Here is a 23,232-nt window from a genome sequence, read left to right as displayed (position 1 = left end):
CACCCGTTAGCCTGGCAGATAGTGAAGCATAATTCATCACTCCAGGGAACATTTTTCCACTGGTCCAGAGTCCAGCGGCGGTGTGCTTTACACCATTCCAGCCGATGCTTGGCATTGCACAGAGTGATCTCAGGTCTGTGTGCAGCTGCTTAGCCATGGAAACCCATTTCACGAAGTTCCTGAAACACAGTTCGTCTGCTGATGTACTTTCCAGAGACTGTTTGGAACTCTATAGTGCATCAAAAGACTTTGAGTTTGCGTGGTCTACCACAACGTAGCTGACCTGTTGTTACTCCTAGATTCTTCTTTCACAACAGCAGCACATACAGTTGACTGGGACAGTTCTAGCAGGGTAGAGATTTCACAAACTTGTACAATAACGGCATGTTTAAAGTCACAAATACTGTCAGTGTTTGTCTATGGATTTTATACACTCCATAATTAGGAAGTGTCTACATTTTTGTCCATATAGTGTACAGCTGACACTGTATGCATGCTTTCTTTTTCATCTTCATGAAAACACATGGGCTAGATTCAAAATTGTTTCCTATTTCATTACTACATTTGGTGTTAAAAAAAAAAAGTTAAGACTAGGATCTGCACGGCCATGGAAGCAGGGAGCCATTTCACATTCAGATAGACAACTCTTTCTGCAGCTCTCTCGCTGGACTGTGTCCAAAAGCAAGCAGCAGTTTGGCCTTTTTTAGTATTTAAGGTCAACATGGATGCAGTCTGTTCCAGAGTCGCATTTTGACATTCTTTAGCTGTAACTCTTACAATAAATCCATGTGTTTGAGTACCAATGTAGGTTTTATTTCAACAAACATACAACTAATAACCGTCATTGTCATAGAACTTCATCCACATGTAAAATGGTACACAGTGGAAGGAAAATCACACCATATTCTCAAGCATCTCCACAGGCCTTCACACACTCTACACACTGGTACCATCTGAAAGCTGACCACACACCTCTCAAACTGTCAGCCCATCACTGAGTTCACATTCCTCTTTGACACGGACATGATCATCACGTAATCATTCAGTTAGAGAAATATACGGCCCTTTGATGAGAAGATTCACCAATAGGAACTGTAAATAGACTGTGACTTGCTGTACATTTTATAAATTAACATCAGTCTTTTTCAAAAGTGTATTAGGTTGCTAAATATTCCTCATGATTAAGAGACTAAATAGTCAATTGGATATCCCTTCCAAGGTCAAGATTTCATTATATAATTATCCTCTTGGAAACATCACTTGCATTAAGGTTTAAGCTGATTTGTGACCAAAGCCAAAAAAACCCCTTCTCTTGTTTACAGAACAGTTATGTCATGTTCATCTTCACAGCTTTAAGGAAACCTTCAAAACCTCGTTTTACCACTCACACCATTATCCTGTTCAAAGACAAATCACCTGAAGAAATATTAAAGTAACAACAAAAATGACAACACAGACAAACCACAGACAAATCCAACATTAACATGTTGCGCTTAACTCATCTGGCCAGGTAGTGAGCGGATGAGACATTTGCGATGGCACCCCCTGATGTGCCCACCACGCTGCTGCAGCTTCTAGAACGGCCTGCTCTGAATGTGTCAGAGCCAACCTTCAAGAGCAGAGCAGCAAAGCTATTCCATGTTTGGGTGAGATGCAAAACTGGCGGCAGTAGTTGCCTTTCAAAGCAATTTGGGCATTGTGAGGTCATGGATTAATGGCTGGTACGTTCTGATTGGGTTTTTTTTTTTTTTTGATGTTTTTTTTTATACCTGAACAGTTTGCAATGAACACTGTACTGAATAATTTGTTCACTCTTAACAAGAAATAAAGCACCAATGGTAAAGACCAAAATAAAATACACTGCCAGTGGTATTAAACCTAAAATACTGACTGAATCTCAGCAATTCCTATTACACATAGACCCACAAAACATTACTCGGTGTACTGGATCATCAGCTAATGTAAAATGTAATGTGAGAAACAAGGGTTTTATGTGTAATCAAAGATTATTTCTGACAATTGCTAAGGTCAGTTGTGGTGTAACGTGGTTGTATCTTGAGGGCTTTGGACACCGCTCAAAATATGAGAAAACTGAATGCAGCATTCTGTGAAGCAGAACACTGGGGCTTCCAAATTACACTGAAACGGGGGTTCCATGCACACACAGCAGGAGACTGATGCTTCACAGTGAAATGTGTGGGTGTCTCATGCTGCAAAGCTCCTAAACCATATAATTCAATATTCATTACAAATATACCATTGATTCTAGTGTGTTACCTGATCATGTAGAAGTTGACTGATCTTATCAGTATGTGCCATGCTAAGTCACTGGATATCTGGCTTTGATGCATCAAAATGATGTAAAAGAAACATTTCGTTAAGTTCTCTCAGGGTTTCCCAATGCCTGGCATGGGGGCCCTATTCACTATATACATTTTCGAGTTCCTGCTATTCTGACATGGCTGATTCAGATGATCTGCGTGTTTTCAAACACTTGTGTGCTTAGTCCAGCAAATTAGAACAAGCAGGACCAAAATGTCCAGAGCACAGGGAAGCAAGAGCCACGGCTGGAAACCATTGTTGAAGAAAGTTTGATAGCATTAAGAAAGTCTGAACCTTGCCTTTCTTGGTCTTTACATCTTTCTGTATTTATGGGTGTATTCTCCTTCATACCTGACAAACACCAGCAAGCTTTGTATCAATACCCAAGCACACTGACTGCCCCCTCTCCCCAATGCGTGGCACCTTCTGCCTCGCTGCGGAGTGTCATGATGACACAGCCGACCCAAAGTTACCATGACTCTCACTGGTGACATTGCACCACTCTAGCACCACAGTAGTGCAATGCTTTACTGCGTAAAAGAGCAGAGTTTTGGCGAAGTCTTCAAACCCAAGCTCCACCCAGGGGGTGTCACCCTAACTCTGTGGGAGGGCACTGATTGTAGGCAAGATTGACGTGCATGTCTTTGAACAAGATTTCCAGCCTCTTCTTTTTCCCCCAGCACTCACTGAAGCGACCCAGCATCTGCAAAACGAGCACAACACCCGGCTTTGCCCTGCTCTGATTTTACCTCTCACAACTGACCCTGGGTCAGTCCATACTCATCATCCAGATAATATACTGTACAGTCTCTGTTTTGATGTAGTAAAGCTGATTCAGATCAGCTGAAACATTAAAAACATTTCAATCTCATTACAATCCAAGGCCAAAAAGTTTCCGTTAAGGGTGGCCTCTTTAAAGTGTATTTTCCTGCTGCTCAAATGAAAAGATTTTAATTGTCCTGAGATTTGAAATATCAATAAGCTACACATGAGATTATAAGGAAAAAGAAATGAGAAAAGCCCTTAATTTGGATTTGTGAGGTACTGGATACTTGCTACTCAGACACCCTTTAGGACATGTCAAATCACGACAGAAATCTCCAGTCCAGTTCATTCATCTTCAGTTCATTCATGCTTTGATTTTGGGCTCAAGTGTCAGTACTGGAGTCAAAAAGACATGTTGGATAAATCACAATATGAATGGAAAATATTGAATAACCTATACTGATCCACAGACAAAAAATAGGCTCAGTTAAAATGAAACTAAAATAAGAACAAATATGACCAAGTGAAAGCGTGTCCGCTTTAGCCATTCAGTGATATGCAGTTGCATTTGGTGACCGCTCTTACCTATACAATTCAGCTATTACAAAAATAGGTCAGTAATGGAGAACAGTCTACAAAGCACCACTACTAAGCTGCTTATAATCAAAACTAGTCACCTGCAAAGACTTTGGCCAGATAAAAACCCAGCCTTCCCTTTTTTGACAAGTATTCTGATGAGTTCTGAAAATAGGGTTTATCAGAGTCTTTCTCTCAGGACACCTCGATGATCTCCATGCTCCCTGAGAAGCTGGACTGACTGCCTACTTTTCCCAGTTCCTCCCTGGAGCGGCTCTCCGTCATCCCATCACCGAACTCCATCTGGCAGCTGCGCCGTTTCAGTTGCTTCTCAAAGCTGCTCTCCTCGTGCCAGCTCCGTCGCGAGTCCCCGCGGTCACCGCTGCGTTGCCGCCCACGCCTCCTCACTGCCTCCAGGCCTTGGCTGCAGCTGAATGCTGCCGCCAGACCTCCCTGTGTCCCGCTCCCACCCCCAAAGATGGCTGAGGTGGAGCAGAAGTGTGTCGACTCAGAGAGGTACCAGCCACCTGTCAGCGAGGAGGAGGAGGAGGAGGAGGAGGAGGAGACAGCCACAGAGCCCAGCAGGATGTCTGAATGCCATCCCTTCAGTGCACCGGCACCACCCCTAGCTAGGTGCTGCTGTGAACGTGACAGGCCGAGCAGTATGCTGGCGGCGCTCGGGGTCTCCTCCATGCTGCCACTCCTGTGCAGGGGCTGGGGGCAGGAAGGTGGAGGGGGAGGCTTGGCACTCGGCTTGGGCTTGCTGGAGCTGGGGGGGAGGGCGGAGGCTGAGGCGGGGCCGTCTGCCTGCTCCTTGTCCGGACTCTGCTCCGGCGTCGACTGCTCCGAGACCTCCTCCACAGGCGAGAACTGGCAGGGCTTCGTTGCCGGCTCTTTAAAAGCTGATGGTTTGTAGTAATCGGTGGCATCCCCGGCACAGAACGTGTGCCCAGGCGCCACTGCGCTCGTCTCCCCGTATGACTTGATGTCAAGGGAGAAGGACCGCTTCAGCCGGGTGCTGTCCTCCATACCCTCCCCCAGCTGCAAGCCGCACAGAGCCTGAGCCAATAGACGTTCCTCGGGAACCCCGGCCAGCACACAGGGCAGGGTCAGAGGCTCTATCGGTCCAGTGACCGAACTCTCAAACTTAGCCACGCTGGATGCTTCCTCCTGCCCAAGGGTGAGCTCCTTGGCTGCCTCCATCTGCGCCTGGTTGCACCTGGATCCTTCTCCGTTTGGGCTCTTGATCTTCTTCTCAAAGTCCAGCAGCTGACCCAGAAAGTTGAAGTTGGGCGAGATGGTGGGCCTCTTCTCCTTCACAAACCTGGCCGGGCAAGAAACACTGCATTCATCCAGACCTGCTGTTCAGTCTTTATATGACAGTGACACCATTCAAGTCACGCTTCCAATAACTTGTGGAATGGAGTGAAAACTGTCACTTCTGAGGTACTGACTTCAAGTGCTGGTGGTTAGTGATGGCTACATACCTATATGCCTCATCTAGGGACATGTCCATTCTCTTCATGATGTAGGCAATGGCGATGGTGGCCGATCGAGAGATGCCTGCCAGGCAGTGCACCAGAACTCTGGCGTTACATGCCTTTGCCTTCTCTGGGGAAAGAAAAGAAGCGACGTAAGCTGCAAGTCAACTTGCTGCCACGCAACTAGACTGGACCCTGCCGCCCGAAAACATCAGTGTTAAGATCATGTTCAGTATAATACTCGCTCCACCATTTAAAGATGATCTTTTTGTTATGCTTTGGGGAGACCCAGTAGTTGTCTTATAGCTTTTTTATATTTTGGTAAATACAGTCTTATGAAGCATACATAATAGTATATTAACAGTATTATACATATCTTTTGAAATTCCTTGCTTACTGAACACTACTGAAACACCCAGCAAAGAAATCTCACAATGAAAGTAGCTGAGAACAAAGTATAGTGACTCAGTCTTCCACTCTACAGAAGTCTGAATGCTTTCAGTATCTCAGTAACCAGTTTGTGGTTACATCCATCACTTGACTCTGAGGCAGATCATCTCCTCAAAGGCCACTTTGCCTTCTTCCAAGCAGCTGACCTATGAACTCCACCGAGTTGTCCAACCAGGGCAGGATCTTCTCACAGAAGCTGTCGTTGACTGGCACGCGCAGGAAATGGGACTCAGGAATGAAGTCAGGTTTTGGACACGTGTTGCTGGCGTTGAGCACATACGCTATGTCATTCTGCTGCATCAGGTCCTGCGGGAGGAGAAGGGTGTGTTCGTGAGGCTTTGTCCATTATTCTGCAACTTGTTTCAGCAGAGACTCACATTCTCCTTTGAAAGATCACCAGAACTCTTAAATTCCCTGTGAAATCCCAAACAAGAAACTAGCCAACTCACATAAATAATTTCAGTCCAAATTTCTTGACTGTTTATATGTTTTATATAGATATGTATATGTACATATATAGACAAGCATAAGACATAACACACAAGTTATGTACGTGTAATACATGTTTTACAGAGCCCTTAAATAAGTCCCTGGAATGGCATTGCCATCGTACACTTTCACTGTAGTTGTTTTCTGGCCTGATTGTTGTTTCCCAGGAAACATGGATGCATCTTAATGCACCTGCTCACTGGACCACAGCCACTTTACTGACACTATCCATATAAGGGATAATCATCATCATCATCATCATCATCTTCATGGCCAGCCTAAGAGCGCGCCATGCAGTGGACAGACGGCCCTGTGGCTCACCCTGTTGAGCACATCCCTCTGGCAACCTAGGTAGAGATGGGGCAGGATGCGTGTGGGCCCACTGCTGGTGACAGGTAGGCAGGGCTGCGAGATGCAAGAGGGCACCAGCATGGATTTGCCCTCGCACAGGCCCGGGAACAGATGGGAGAACTCCACGAAGCCACCTGGAGGAACAAAGGGCTTCATTCAAAATGGCTGCCACGACGCGCCGACGTGTAACGGGTCGGCTACGTTATGTCAGCGCGAGCACGTTCGTTTTGGCTTAGTGAGAAATGCCGAAAATATCGTGGATGTGAGTCTGGCTGGTAAAATTAGCATTTTAGCAAACTGCTGAGTGTTTTTCTGAATAATCAGAGGAATATTTTCCAAGAACATCAGAGAAACATATTCGATGATGATTCATATTCAGAAATTCTTAAGCGTGTGCTCGTGTATTTGAGGGAGTGTGTGTATGAGTGTGTATCTGTGCGAGTGTGTGTATTCATCTGTGTCTTCTTGGGAGGTTGACATACAATATGCTAGCCGCCTGTGGCCTTTCAGGCAAATTCGCCTCTGGTTGCCTGACAACCCAACTAAACGTATCTCACATTTCCAGTCTGGCTGTTCTTATAATATGGATACGAGTGATGAAAGTGAAAGAAAATATTTAATCAAACACTGTACAACAGAAGCAGCTATGCAGAAAGCCTGTATAAAATGCGGTATGGATGTCTTTTTCTGTGTCCTTCTAAGTCTTTTAGAAGAAAACAATAAACAAAAACATTATCTTTCTTGTTTATTATATGAAAAACATGTTTTATTCTGAGTGTTGGCATGTGCTTTTTCCTTAGAAATTAAGAAAAGTTTTAATAAGAGCACTGTTGTATGTATAGCAGAGAACTAAATAACCTGGCTCTGAGACAGATGTTAAAAGCAGTGGATTTAACATGTTAAAAGTATGATTTTCTTTTACCTATCGTTAGAAATGAAAGTTCCAAGCTGATGTCAAAACTGAGGCATGTGAAACTGCACTGGCTACGGTAAGACTACCAGCTGTTGACGGGACGCAGAGCTAGGCCGACCTACTTTTAGTACTTACTACAGTGTCAACGCGCCACCCCCAGCCCTGGAGGGAACATTACTATTGTGGTATGGCTGTTGCTATGGCAAGCAGAGGGCTCATCAACAGCAAAGGCATTATAACAACAATGATGAACTCCAGTCACAATAGCTCTACCCAAACCAGATGGGTTACCACATAGCTGCGTTGTAAAACTGAACTGTAAAGGCACTTTCTATAAGGTACATAGGAAAACTATTCAAAATTCGGTGTAGGCTACTATTCTATTTTCATTCAGTTCCATGCACTCAGAAGTTAGCTAACTGTTAGTTGTTTTATTTCTGCACAATCATAACATTTTTCCTCTGACCTCTTTCTTTATCTTTATCTTATATATATATATATATATATATATATATATATATATATATATATATATATATAAAAAAGCTTCCATCTAACACCTGCCCTCTGTCACACTAGGTCATATGTGTGTGGTCATATTTCATTCTAAATGTCTAAACCTCAAAATAAATTATAGTGATATTGGTTTAAAATATTCTGTCACAAAAATGAGTAACTATAAAATACTGTTTTCATAAGCACTAAACTCCTGTGCTGTGGAAGCTCCAAGCTTAGACACATGACAGATACTGTAGGACACAATTCAGAGGCTCTGAATGGAGCAAAGCTGCACCTTTCAACACTGTATTAGAGGGTGGCTAGTAACAAGTCATTACTGAACACATCAAATCTGGAGTGGGCCAGAAACCAAAAGCTAAAATGTCAAGGAAACTTTTTTGGACAAAATTCAAAACACTATGTCCGGCACTAACCTAACACATTCTGACAACAAACACCACCCCAACAGTGAAGTGTTCGGATTCGAATGTCATGTTGTGGGGGTGCCATTTCTCAGAGAGCAGACTGCAAATTTAAGGACAGATGGCTGGTGCAAAATACAGGGCGATACTGCCAGGCCTGCTTCAGATTTCAAAACTTCAAACTAAAACTTGGGAGAAGCTTCATCTTTCCGCAGGACAGTGATCCCGAGGACAAGAACCATAGCAACAGTGGAGTGGTTGAACAACAAAAGGTGAATAGAGTGGCCAAGTCCAGATATATTTAAACACTGAGGTCCATAAGCATCATCCAACAAACCTGAACCACGTGGAGAAAATCTGCTAGAAAATTGAAAGTTACTCCTAAAGCGTAACTTTAAACCTGGCAGGCCCAAACTTACACCAGCTGCTGCAGCAAAAATGGTTGCACCAAGTACTAGTCTGAAGGGGTATTTAAGCAGTTTTAAATCCCCCTCCTCCTCCCCCCAAGATCTGTTGACAATGAAATTTCTGTATTGTGACCTATCTTTGGAGGTTTGTACAACACAATGACTAATATTTGTATTATTTTCATATCCTCAGAAACTATAACCACTTCCCTTTTTCAGGCCATCATGATGTAAATGGGAATTCTCACAACTGTGTTGTTTTGACATGCTATTGTATGGCTAATATTAAAGCCATGTCCTTCTTTTAACACTTGTGCACACATACACACACACATATTTTATGTAATGATGATGTAATGCTCAGGTTTAAACTGCTTAACCATTGGCTACTCCACAACTTAAGGAGTTTTTTTCTCCTCAAACTGAACTTGGTCAACGTCTATATGACTTAAAAAGAGACATTGTACTTTGTCCTTAGAACAGCTGTTTGTATGTGTGTGTATGAGAGAGAGATTTTACCATGACCTCAGCAAAGGAAGTGCTGGTTACTTAGTAACAAATGGGTTACCTTAGGTTGCTAAACGGTGCTTGAGGCTTAATCTGACAAATGAAAAAGTGGTAGCCCAGCCGATCTGAAAACATACAAGACTTTTTCAGGCCAGGATGGTGTGTTCTATGACTTTTCTATGCTTTTACAACTGCTCTCTGTCCACTTTCTAAAGACGTAAATAAAAAGGCTCTGAAAAAAGTTACATAACATGATTACAGAATGACTTCATTTGGATTCTGACCTCACAAAGGTGAAGTTTACTGTAGAATGAGTAGCAATGTTAACTATTTAACTAACCTCACTTATATAATGCACTGAATATTAGTGGTTTGAACTGGATATTGTGATTCCTGCAATTATTTGAAAGTTCATGTGGAGCGCAGAGTACAACAAAAGTTTAAAGAGTGGATGAAATGACTGAGAATCATTATATTCTGTTCATTTAGTGATTAATTTATCAAAAATGAGTATTGGAAGACCTCAATGTTAAATATATGTTCAGGTCCCCAGTGGCTATTGCCCAATTTGCAACATTCACACTGCAAATATCAGTGTTTGAGTGAATCTCAAGAGTTTTAAAACCACACTTCTATAGTTAAAGGGTGTGTCTAACCTGAGAGCAGGTGAACAGATGGAAAACTCCTCTCTAGTTTATCCAATAGGACGCTGAGAAAGCCCTCTGATGACAGGGAGGAGGGGTCAGATGAGTTCTGATCATAGACCACCACTTCTTGACCTTGCAGTTCGAGCTGAAAAACACACGCAACACACACAAACACATTGAGGTGAACAAGACAGTACAACAGCATTAGTGTTTGATTAAATGAAATTTAAAAAAAGAACCTGGACAATCAGGTTTTGCTGCATGTGGATGATGTAACATGCTACAGTCATTTTTTCAGACAGTTAGTGTCAGATAGATCAGGGCAAACCATAGTCTGGCCCAGGCTTTGTTTTCTTAAGCTTACTTACAGCTTATGATTATGATATAAATAGTACTGATTAAAAATCAGCCCTTGCAGCTATGAAACTGCACTGTACATATTATTTAAACAAACAATTTAATAAATGATTTTCTGTGTAATTCTAAGCTTGTTCTAATTCTAATTAATGTAATTTAATTGATGTAATTTAATTCAGCCTGTTAACAATGCTGTAGTAGTAGTACTAGTTGTAATAATAATAATGATAAAAACAATAATAAAACATGTTTGGACAGCATCATTGATGCATTAAAATGCAACTGTTGTTACTATGTCCAGTAAATGGGCTTCACTAAATGCAACCAAACTGTTTCTAATTGCCACAAAAAACTTATAAACATGCACAGCCCTAAATGTGCAGCTGTTTTCTTTTTCGTGAAATAACTCATTCACTGCTCCATTTAGCTCCAAACAAGAGCAACAACAACAACAACAACAACCTACTTCTCAGGTTGCTCCAAGGCTACACACACTACCCTAAACACAAGTAGTGATCTCCCTATCAAGTAAACACGCACACAGCACATGTACACACACGACATGAAAGCTTTCTCTCAATAGTCATAGAAAGTACTAATTACATACTCTAGACATTCAATCCCAACAAGACAGAAAAATTGCAGTTTGTGCTCCCACACACATATATTTAGCAGCAAACCTATAGGCCTTAACACACACAAGTATACATAACCACACACTTAATCAGACCCAGATCGGATATTACAAGCATAAAAGTCCTACTTCTAGGTCTGACTTAGACACAGTGGGGAGATCCAGACCCAAAGCCAATTCTGTGCATTCTAGGCTGAATGTAGGACTCCAATCAGTTCACCGAACACGTTACTTAAACCTCGAGTATCAACACTCTGACAACCCCGGCTGACGCCAGTCCAGTAAGCTTAGAGCTCAGGGCTTCATGGCTACTTCAGGCCCCTGAGAATTCAGAATGGTGTCATCTGATGCTATCTGCCTCTGAGGGTTTGGTGTTGGGTTTCTGCACTTTTACACGCAGTCATCATCTCTCACTGGTCCCTGGCATGACCCGTTAAGATAACAGAACGGAAGACTTGGATTTATGAGTGACTGCTTCCTGCTGCATAACCTCAGTTGCCCACACTTAGAAACAGCTTACTGCAGGAGTAGCTGGGAAGAAAACCAGTTCTGTTGGACTTAAAAGTATTATCCCACCAGGTTTTCAGCTCTACCAAACAGCTTTGAGGCTATGAATATTGTAACGCAATGCAAAAAAATGTTGAGCTGACTTAAAATGACATCACCTGAAATATATAAGGAACCAGAGGTTTGAACATCAGATGCATCTCTGGGGACGTTAAAACTCGTGAGCTGCAGAAACATTGGTTGCACGGTGTCAGTTCTCATAGCTCTAGAGCCAGTTCTCATCTCCGCTTCACCCCTGACTGTGAAAACATGCGGCCCAATAAGCCTTAAATAGAGGTTAAAACAACAAAAGTAACGCCAGCCAAACTAATGTAGTGTTAATGTAACCAAGGTGACGTTATGATAATGAGTTCTCCAGAGGCGGAGCCTCATTATCGCAATGCTGTCAGCAGGGCAGATGGGTCTCTGTATCACACATCTTCCATCCCCCTCCCCCCACAACCTCTCCCTCCTTTAACGCTCCCTTCTCACGCATCCCACAGGACAGCGTGGCTCAGTGCCTGATGTCATCTGCCGTTGAGCAACCCCTCGAGCGGCGCCAGCGCTAGCGTTCAGTGCATCTGGCTCGAGGGGCAAGAGCTTGGGAGGGTGGAACTGGAAGGGGGAATGAGGTGTCGTTGGCCCAGACAAGGGAGTGAGATGGCTGGCTGCCATGGCTAAAATGAAGCTGGTGCTCCCTGACCTGTACTGCAGAGGTGGGGAGGGACAGAGAGGGAAAGAGAGTAAGGAAGAGGAGAAGAGAGAGATGAAGAGACAGAGAGAGAAAGAGAGACACGGAGTGATTCTCCTTGGGATCTAAGGACAGGGCAGCAGGACACGCTCGTTCTGGCTGCTGCTGCCCCTGCTGCACGGAAGCAGTGGAGACACTCCCTCCTGCATGCCGTCCGGGCTTAATTAGCACCCATGCTAACGGAGGGGGGGCAGGCATAGCATCTGTGTGCTCTGAAACACAGACAGCCACAAAGCTGTTGATTTTTCTGTCTCTGTGTGTGTGGGAGTGGTGGGGGGGAGTCTCTCAAGGCTGCACAGAAATGGATAGCACTGGGATGAGGTCACTCGGCAACCTGTTGCTAGGTCCTCACAATGGTCCTCATGAGAGGGGACGGCTAGCCCGACTCCCCTGCTCGGTACAAACACAGCGAGGCCAAACGCCCTGGGCTTCATTGCTCAGACGCGATTGGATGGGAGCCTCAAAAATGTGCAACATTTCAAATGGGACTCAATGTCACAAGGGCACCTACATGTCATGAATTAGCACAGCAACACCCCCTGCCTACCATTTATGGTAAATGACACTCCCATTAAAATGCACAAGTAAGAACAATACTGCATCAGTATAAATGAGACATAAGAGAAATGGAGCAACTACAGTTCTTGCAAGTGTACAACTGGAACTGTGAAGAAGATGGTCTGATGCTTTAGCTGTTTTGCCACTGCATAAAGAACAGTGTCATGTGATCATTACATCTAATCATGGCATTAGCTAATAGCAAGTCATGATATTCCACTCTGCATCTGAATCTGATCTCAAGCACACTAGGTGATGTTCTATGAGATGGGCAATCACCTATGGTGATGACCCATCTCTTAACTGGCACTAGCTTCAGGCATCAACATACGTGCACTCTTTCAGCTAACAACTTCTCCACATCTCCTCCAGGCATGCAGAGCATTCAAACCAAAAAGCGCGAAGTTTGGAACTGAAAGGACCACAAGCCAAATCATTGGGCATACAGTTCCCAGAAGTCAGTATTACTTGGACACCACCTACCAGCACTCTGCATTCAGCCTTTCCCCTCTTAAGGGTGAGGCCATCTTCACTTTCTTTTTAACCCATCAAAGCTCAAAACACAACGTAGCATCACTGGTGACCTGGTCAAACCACTGTCCATCAGCTGGGACCAATCAGGATGCTTTGTACTCAGCACCACCGTGAAATCGCACCGGATCATGGAGTCACCATGGAGCTCCCAATGACCAGACCTGAGACTGCTTAGAGGGTGGAGCAGCAACGTCCACTCACCCTACTCACCTTCTTCTTGGCCGAGTGCTGCAGCAGCTCAGCGATCTGCACCTTGTCCTGCTGCAGGCGTCGCTTCATCAGCTTGGAGCAGTTCACGTTGACTGCCTCCAGGATGTGGGAGGCATTGTAGTCCACGAAGGGCCTGCTGTCTATCAACAGCACGTGGTCCAGACCACCCTCCAGCAGTGCCACCAGGCCTTCTGGCCCGATGGGTCTCACTGAGGCCAGGGCCCCTGCCGGCAAAGGCTCTGCCATGCCAGCCTGCCTTTCCCCCTCAGTTGTGTGTGTGTGTCTCTCTCTCTCTCTCTCTCTCTCTCTCTCTCTCTCTCTCTCACACACACACACACACACACTCACTCGCTGTTTCCTCTTCTCTTCCTCTTCTCCTCCACCCTCCTCCACCCGGTCCTGTGGGGGGAGGGGGGGGCTGAGGGCCAGAGCAGTGACACGTCCAGTGAGGGCCCTCAGGAAAAGAACGACCCCATTGTGGCAGCAGGCGATGATGTCACCCCAGTGGCGTTCAGCTGGCGGGCGAGATGCCCAGTACCAGCAAAAAAAAACAAAACAAAACAAAACAAAACAAAACCAAGAGAATGAAATAGAAACAAAAAGGGAGAAAAAGGAAGAGGAAAATAAAAAGAAATGAAGAACCCCTGCAAGACTAAAAAAATGGTGGGGGGGGGGGGCAGGTGTCCTCCTTATGCACTATGTGTGTGTGTGTGTGTGTGTGTGTGTGTGTGCGTGCATGCGCGCGCACTTGGGAGACTATGTATGCGGTAATAGGGATCCTCTGCCAAACAGTGAGTCCACTTCGGCTCAGTTCCAGTAGGTGAGACGTGGGGTGGGACTAGGGAGGGGGGTGTTTTGGGGGTTTGCGGGGAAGGGGCTGTGGGGGGCCCTTGCTTTCACACCATTCCAGGGGTGTGACAAAAGAGGTCCTTTCTCCTGGGCGACAGTGCCATTACATCATCCTTCTCCTGGCTCCTCGTCTTCATGCTGAAGCGCTGGGTTGGCTGCGGGAGAAACAGACACCGCGCACGTTACTTGCATGGGGCTCCCATACAGACACCCAGAATGCACTTTGTTATGGAAAGCTTGTGCTAACAATGGGAGGCTTTTTTCCCCTCTGGCCCCACTGCTGGACGCACAGCCAGAGGCTGCTGGTGGGACGAGGGCGTGCGTGTTCAACTTTCATGAGGTCAGGATGAAACAAAATCATGAGATGCGAATGCAGAGAGAAAACCGAACGCCAAGGTGTGTGTGTGTGTGTGTGTGTGTGTGTGTGTGTGTGTGTGTGTTCATGCATGTGAACTGAGGAAAGCAATACATTTCAAGGCAACATGATGCATTAGGCATTTTGAATTTTCTGTCATTATAGACATCCTTAGTAAGATTCATTTATCATTTGGGATTTGGCTTGTTCTTTATCTTGTTCAGATAACTACAAAATTCCTGTTCAGCACATTATAATTTTCTGATTCATGGACAAGGAATTTTCAACTAACAAAATAGAGAGAAAGAACTCTGACATACTACTAGGGTTACACCAATTCTCAGCATGAGGCCGAACTTGCACTTAACTGGATTCAATATCAGAAACATTAGGCCAATACCACAAGACTTTATGATTTATGAACCCATTTCTGGCAGTAGTGGTTTTCAAGCTCACACCCCAGAGAGACTGGAGTCTTAATCCGTGCATAGTTTAGCCATGCTACCAAATGTCTGAGAGTGATATGTCCTGTGGTGTTAGCAAATGGGGATGTGTTGGCTACAGCTACAGCAACACACTGCAAAATCTTTACAGGCTTGTATCAGATGACAGACCATTTGTTCTGTGTGATAGAAGAAAAAAATAAATTATATATACACACACACACACACACACATATATACATATATATATATATATATATATATATATATATATATATATATATATATATATATATATATATATATATATATATATATATATATATATATATATATAATAACACAAACACACACATTTATAAATGCTTGTAAACACACATTTATAAATGTTCCACAACATTTGGAGGAATTTGCTGGTCTGACAACTTGACACTTTTCTTAAAATTCAAATCAGCTAAATGAAATATAAAATATAATTTCCAGTTTTACAGTATTTTAAGTAGCTGTCTGAGCAGTTTTGTGTGTGAGAGACAGACGCGTGAAATTCATGATTTAAGGAACGCCAACTTCCTAGTAATGATGTAGGTGGCATTGAGTCAGTACAGCATTGTGGAAACTCCCCCAGTATCGTAAAAACCCTCTCTTCTCCTCTGTGCCGGCAAGAAAAAAAATCCCCCAGCAACAAGTTCTCCTTCCAAATGGGGCCCACACACAAGGACAATAAAACAAATTGTGCTGTAGGCTCTATCTAACGCTTGTGCCAAGACAAACTATCAAACCAGAAAATCAGTGGTTTTGTGCATTTTTAGTCCCTTGGATAAAAACACCTTCCAACAGCCACCAGTGTCAGGCAAGATGACTTGTATAGTCTGGGAGCCACATTTCAGAGGCTTCTGAGGCCAAAATTCCAGCAATGCTAATAATCAATAGTCAAGCCTCTCACATTTCTACTGTAATTTATGGTGTGCACACTGGAAGGAAATACACTCTTTCAAGCTGAGCAATTGTGTGTGTAGGCTGATTCAACATGACTACAGTCTGTGGGTGATATTTGGAGGTTCTGCTGAACAAAAACATCTGTCCGAAGTCATGTGTTTCAGTTCTCTTCATTTAATTTAGATCACATTTATTATCCTCATCAAATGCACCCAGAATCCAGCTCAGATTGACATTCCCTTGAATTCTCCAACACCATATCATCACCAGCTAAATGGAATTGGTGAGTGGAAGTCTTTGCATAAACTGGGTGTACATGGGAAAATATGAAATTATGATTGTTCTTAGACTATGGAGAAGGCTAATTCAAAACACCGCTGCTGCATTAACTCAACCTTTTTTCCAGGAGTGGTCTGTTCTACTGCAGCTGACGTGTGACAGTTACAAAAAGACAGAGCTTCTCACCTTGACACAACTCTGTTCTACCGACTGTCGTTGTCATTTAGGTGTCTTGACCACGCGTGAAGCACAGAGCCTGCATATATTTAGGATATTTAAGAGTATTCTCTTCTCCAGACAGCACGGGCCATTGAAAGGTGTGAATTTGCAGCGGATGTGGAAGCTGAAGCCCATGTGCCCTCGTGTTTAAACCTACACAGGCCCGTATTTCAACGAAGAGCCTCCTCTCCACCAGGGATGTGTTGAGACTGAAGAATGGGCTCCAATCGAGAGCTGCAATTCAACTTTATATAGGACGCAAGCCAAGGAATATCATTTAAAAATGCTATTTTTTTTATAGAGAATCTTGCTGACAAGGGTAACAGATTTGAATGGAACAGAATATCTACACAGACACACAGACACAGACACACACACACGCACAATAGGGTTAGATTTCTGATGAGTTCATGCTCATCAATGTAAAATCACCATTTACATGCTATTATGTTCCACAATGAGGTTTAGGATTTAGTCTGGAAACCATCTTGGAAACCACAGGCCATTCCTCTTCAAATCAGTTTTATCTGCTGTAAAGCATGAAAGGGGTTGACTATTGTAAGGAAGGGTCTGTCTCAGAGGACTCTACCCCTCAAGCCCGTACACTATGAGAGGCTGGCCTAGCTCATTGACACAGGAAGAGGCATGTGCTGACCTGCTGCATTTGTGGAGATGAGGGCAGCAAAATACCAACTAGTCAGACTGGGGCTGCACGTGTGCCATTAACAAACCTCAATGTACATCAGATAACAATTGCAAAAAAAAAAAAATTAATTTCAAATCATGGAGACCATTCTGTACTTAAGTTTCAAGTTCATTTTATATATCTCAGGTCATACTATAAAAAGTGAACTGGTTCTGCCCTGACCTCTAGACTTTCAAGAGCATAAGAACTATTGGCCAGAGATCTTCAACCTTAGACCTCAAAATCAGTTCTGTATCCAGTCCTGAATTTTTTACTTGGTGGTAAACTTAGGTATTCAAATCACAGTTGCCAAGGCCTAGGATACAACAATTTTTCAATCCTCCTTTTATCTCCCTCAGTGACAAAGTATCCAATCAATCGATTAGCTGATTATTATAAAATGATAAAATGCAAACTGGATTTGAGGTCTGAAGTTGAAGACCTCAGTTAAAAGTGATTAATTTCCAAACATGATCAAGCATAAAATGGTCAGTGCGTCTACCACCTCCTGAAACACAAAACACCACTGAACTTGATAAAATCCTAAAATAAGCTGGCAGCCTTTTAAAATTCAGCACCTGCAAAACTGAATGATTTAATTTCAAACACTGAAGCTAGGAGACACCATTCCTAAACAGGCCAACGTGAGGGAGGAAAGAAAAGCTCTCGAGGTCATTTGAACGCTTGTGGGTGGCTGACCTTTGCGCCTGTCCTCTGAGTGTCCTGGCAGTCGCTCCGCTCGGGGAGGAAGCTGCCCTCCTAATTTGGAATATCTGACCTTCTGTTGCTTGTTTACAGAGGCAGAAATGAATGTCTCACTCTGCACGCTTCTGATGGAAACCAATCGGGCCTGGCACACAATCCGGCACGCCTGACTGAGCGTCCCACCTGCCGGCTAGAGATAGCAGTCAGGAGGAGGCTTTGCTGTGGTGTCACTTCATATTACAACCAAATCAAAATGCTGCAAGTTCGAAAACCTGATGCTATTAAAAGTGGCACCGAGCCAACCTTGGAGCTTCAACATTGATTAATGTTTAGGAGGAGATTTATGTGAGGCAGAAATTTGGAAAATGTCACATAACTAACAAGACTGAGAACATAAGATATGTTCTCAGAAAAATTACATGCACCTTATTGCAATAGCATTCAGAGAGTATTTACAAAGATGACACAATGTTAGTGCATATGTTTATACAAAATGAAAAGAATGACAAAATTTAAGTTCAGCTGCAGTGAGCTCCAGGTTTTAAGAGGGGAAATATTTCAATTTTCTTCAAAACGTAATGGTCAAGAATCATCCCTGTAACATGCTATAATTTCCTCAGAGCAATATCCTCAACCACAACAAACAGATATCAAAGGCACGCGCTCCACACTTGCCAGAAGAAAATAACAGCTCCCATAGTAGCAGGCTGGGTTTTGTTCTAACAGCATGACATGGCTGCTTCAACTCGGCATCAGGTTGCCAAGTCTTGGCATAGAACCTAATAAAATCACCCCTAGTTTTATGTCTAGTATTACATGGTATTTTTCTGGTGTCTTGTATTCACACCACCTGGTTTTCAAGGTGGTGTGGGAATAAAAAAAATTCCAAGCATGACTAAAATGGAAGGAATCCATAGACCTAAAACCAGCCGCACATCATGCATGGATCAGAGAAACCAAACTCAGTGTTTCCAGCTGCTACACAAGATGAGATTTTGAGAACAATCCAACCAAGAAAGACAAAAATCTGGCAAATGGGGCTACGCTGCAAGATAGCTGCTTCTTGGGCTGTTTGTGATGCATCTCATTCTAAATACATGGCATGGCACATGGGTCAAATGTCCCCAATGTCAGACACAAAAATAACAAATGCCACAGGGTGTTCATGGAGAGTCAGGTTGTTTGGTGACAGTACAGATAAACATAGTACACATCACAGAGGATCTCTCTGACATATGATGACTTATACTATAGGTTCTAAACCTAAAACTGTTTATGACTTAAAAAACTAAAAGGGAAATCATGCAAATGAATGTCTTCCCTGCTTTGTTTTGCATGTTCTTTATGATTGGAGACCACTATTTAAGTAGGAAACATTCACATGTTCCTCTATAGTGTGGGCGCTTTCTAATCATGGTTCACTAGCTGAGAAAGACTGCTGAGGCAATAAGGAAGATGTTAAAAAGGTGTTGACTTCAAATACACAATTCAACTGGCTAAAAAGGCAAATTAAAAATTAACCAAAACCTTTTAACTGGAGGTTCACCAAAGCAAACGTTCCAATTTGAGTGCAGTAGGTGTGTCTACCAAAGCAGCAACCCAGTGATTCCTGAGATGGTCACTGAAGCTATACTGCCAAGAAGGCCACAAGCAGGCTTGCTATATGTCTTTAGGAGCTTTAAACTATATTGAGCATGGGCAGACAGAACAAGACAGGTAGAGGTTCTTACATCATTCACATGCTCCTACATGGCCAGCGAGATGGTGGAGGGTGCCCTGTATGCAGGCATGGACTGGCTGTCTCCAGTGAGGAGACTTCCACTTTTACTACAGCTAATTCAGGAGATGTCACTCCTGGCACTTGGCCGGAGTGCCAACCGAACTTCAGCATTATATAAGTGAACCATACCGGTGAATTATGGGGGTGGGTGGTGCTGGGGTGGGTTAATTTGGGAAGTGCTCTTTCACTGCTTTGTCACACCCATGTGAGTTTTAAAAGAACCAGCTTCCTTCCCCCGGTTCTGAGGCCACTTTCATGACCATGAGGAGGAGTTTGTTTGTGTGTGTGTGTGTGTGTGTGTGTGTGTGAAAGGAAGAAGGAAGCCTTGATCAAAACATTCCTCTCATTATCTAAGCTGTATTTTTACCTTGTTTCAACCAACAACCTACCCCAACACAAAAAAAACATGCAATAAGGTATGACAGTAGTGTATCAGATTTTCCTTTACAGCTAAAACAGATAATATAATTAGAGAAAATGAATTAAATTGCTGTTTATCATTTTAAAAAAGGACTGTTATTTGTTAAGTCTACTGCATATGAATTAAATTTTGATGTGATCTGCCATATTCCACTGTGCTAAATGTTAGTTACTGTAAATATTACTTATCTGTATTTTTCATTAGGAGTTGCTAGCTTCCTTTGCATCATACAAGCAATTCATTCAGCATAATAACATAATGCTACAAATAAAACACTCCATTAGTGGCATTAATCGCGTATTGTGTCAAAAGTATTTTTATATAGAAAAATGCATTAATTAATTTTCATGTGTGTGCTAGGAAGATTCTGACCAGATCAGATTCTGCATATCATGGGCATGTTCTGATAAATTGTAATAGTAAAGAATAATGGCTGTTCACTGAAATGTACTTCACCATTATTAATAAAAGTTAGTAGCTGCATCCACATTGCTCAATTATCACTTTTTGACCCATTACAAATGACTTGCGCATTGAACTGCAAATACTATATACATGACCGTAGGGGTGCCATACATTTGACTATGCCTATGTCAGGGTTAAATCTGTACATGCTGTTGCGTCCTTTTCGGACTGCACAATGTTTTATTACATCAGTGCTAGTGACGATGATGATGGTGAAGACTATGGATCTGACGTCATACTCAGAGCCCAACATCTGTTAATCAGGAGGCTGGCGATGCTGTCATGCACATTTTACAGGACTAGTGACTATTTCACTGACTTCGTGCATCCTTATCTCACAGAATGTGGAGTGGTCACTTCTTCAAAGTTAAGTATGACAGGCTAAACTCACGTCATTATCGCTATCAATATAAGTGTCATCGCCTATCAGGACAATACCGTAATGACTATGACTTAGTTACAGTGTAGTTACATTCCCCAGTAGCCAGAAGAGAATCAAGTTTTTGACTACGATATAAAGCCTGAACAAGTGAGTCCGTCTACGGCCACACTGTCAACTATTTGTTCCAATCATGCAATTCCTAGCGATAAAAATGGTGACACAGTTTACTGATACATTGACAGTGGAGAGTAACTTTAGAATAACAGCAGAAATATTATCTGACGTATCTGATGAGAGCAATACATAAGAGACTATTGGTTTGTTTACCATTCCTACCTACAATCTCAGCTAGCCAGCCACTTTTGCATCTTTTATCTTTGCATTAATAATCTGAAACTCTACGTCCTCATGTACAGGATGTGAACTGCTCTACAACACGTAGTTCTGTCACTATTTGATTTTCACTGTAATGAGCTAAAAGCTTCCAAATGACTGCTTTGGCGAGGGAAACTTAACATCCATTGGAACTTAACCGAATAGCTAGAGATTTAAAATTGGAACAGTCTAACAATTTCCAGATTAACCGGTCCATTATAGCAAACATGCGCAACACTGCTACCTTGTTTATCATTCAGACCTAAAAAATACAAACGATTAGGTTAATACTATATTTTGTAATTTTTGGTGGCTACTGAAACACATTTGAAGAGTCCGGATTTGTTTAACCCGCGCAGTAGGCTACCAAAATCCCGCGGGATAAGCGATATATTCTGCTAAACTGCGATGTTATATCAAAGACACTCTTTCATCGTTATGACAATGTTATACGACTCAGTAAAAGACATTTTACCTCAACGTTTACCAATGGAGCTGACAATAATTAGACGAAAAAGTAAGGATCAGCATCACACGCCAAATCATAATAAGATAAAAATACTTTAATCAGAACTGTTTTGCGAAATAAAAATATCCGTCTTTCATAACGATTAGAACATTATGTTACTTTCGACTCTCCCGGCCCCGACGCATGGGAAACAGTTCGCTATAGGCCCTCTGGCGATAAACGGAGTTTGTCATTTCAGAAATTTCGGTAACTTACCGTCACCAAATAAGTCAAAAGAGTGCACATTTCGGAAACAATGTCCTCGGCCCCCACTCCCAATGGTGGTCTTCTTTGGAGAAGAAACGTAATGAGATAAAAACAAAACATAAACTTAAATAAAGTTTTACTAGTCACTAAACTTCATCTTAAAGATGAGGTCATCGGGGTAAAAATAAAGGGATGGCGTCATTTGAAACCAGTCCCACAACGAGTGAAGGCGGCCTTAAAGAAACAAAATCAACTTCCTCGATGAAGACACCATATAACTTTTCATAGAATATCTATTTAAAAAACTTAGTAGCTATCGTCATTGACTAAAACTACCGAATCGCTCACAGAGCTTACTAAAGTAGTTCCTAAATAGTCTATCCTAGTCATGATATATAGGCCTATTGGATATCATGGGTTTAAAGCGTAGGGCGGAGCTTAACGCGTATTGCAGTTAGTTAGGCTCCTCTTGTGTAAGGTGTAAGCCTTGTGCTTAAGGTGATACTAACAATAAAGGTTAGTTTACTGAACACAACAACAACAATAACAACAATAATTATAAATTGATGCATTTGCTTTGTGTCACCAATATAGGCTGGTTGTACCACAGTATGCTCAGTGGAAATACAGCACTACTGACCACAGTCAGCTTTTTATAACCTGAAAAACATTCAGAGACTCTTTGAGTGCAGAAGACCTAGAAAAAATATTCACACGTTTATTTCCAGCAGGTTATATTATTGTAATGGACTCCTTACTCTCCTCCCTCAAAAATCCATCAGCTCCAGCTTATTCAGAATACAGCTGCCAGAGTTTTAACAAGGACTAAGAGCTATAAACACATTACACAGTACTATAGCGCTATATTGGATCCCAGTCAGTTTCAGAATAAATTTTTTTTTAAGATACTTAAATACAAATCACTAAATGGGATAGCTTCTACTCACATTACCAACATGGTGGAGAAATACAGTCCTATTAGACACCTCATATCAGTGGCGTCCGATCTATTAACAGTCCATAAAATAAGAACTAAAACAGCCTTTGGCCATTACACTGCAGTCAGTTGGAAAAAAAACTTTCTGAAGTGGTGAGATGTGTACACACTAACATTTTCTAAACAAGACTGAAAACATCTCTGTTCTCCTGTGCATTTCAGACCAGTTAAGCTAAGTGTATTGCACAGCTTTTTGACAGGTATGATT

The 23,232-nt window shown here is 42.6% G+C and overlaps 1 protein-coding gene across 1 annotated transcript; it reads right to left on the bottom strand.

Annotated features, from left to right (window-relative positions):
• Positions 1-791: 791 nt before the first annotated feature.
• dusp16 (dual specificity phosphatase 16) lies at positions 792-22,414 on the bottom strand. Its single transcript, XM_027024260.3, has 7 exons — positions 22,037-22,414; positions 13,419-14,422; positions 9,838-9,973; positions 6,405-6,568; positions 5,741-5,900; positions 5,151-5,274; positions 792-4,987 (listed from the first exon to the last, which is right to left on the bottom strand). The coding sequence occupies exons 2-7, from the start codon at positions 13,662-13,664 to the stop codon at positions 3,859-3,861; spliced, it is 1,959 nt and encodes a 652-aa protein (XP_026880061.1). The 5' UTR covers positions 13,665-14,422; positions 22,037-22,414; the 3' UTR covers positions 792-3,858.
• Between the last annotated feature and the right edge of the window lie 818 nt (positions 22,415-23,232).

Source organism: Electrophorus electricus, chromosome 4, assembly GCF_041902795.1.
Source record: "Electrophorus electricus isolate QZ-2024a chromosome 4, ASM4190279v1, whole genome shotgun sequence".
In the NCBI taxonomy this organism is placed as follows: domain Eukaryota; kingdom Metazoa; phylum Chordata; class Actinopteri; order Gymnotiformes; family Gymnotidae; genus Electrophorus; species Electrophorus electricus.
Note: the sequence above shows the minus strand (reverse complement) of the source record. Positions and strands in the feature narration are given on the sequence as shown.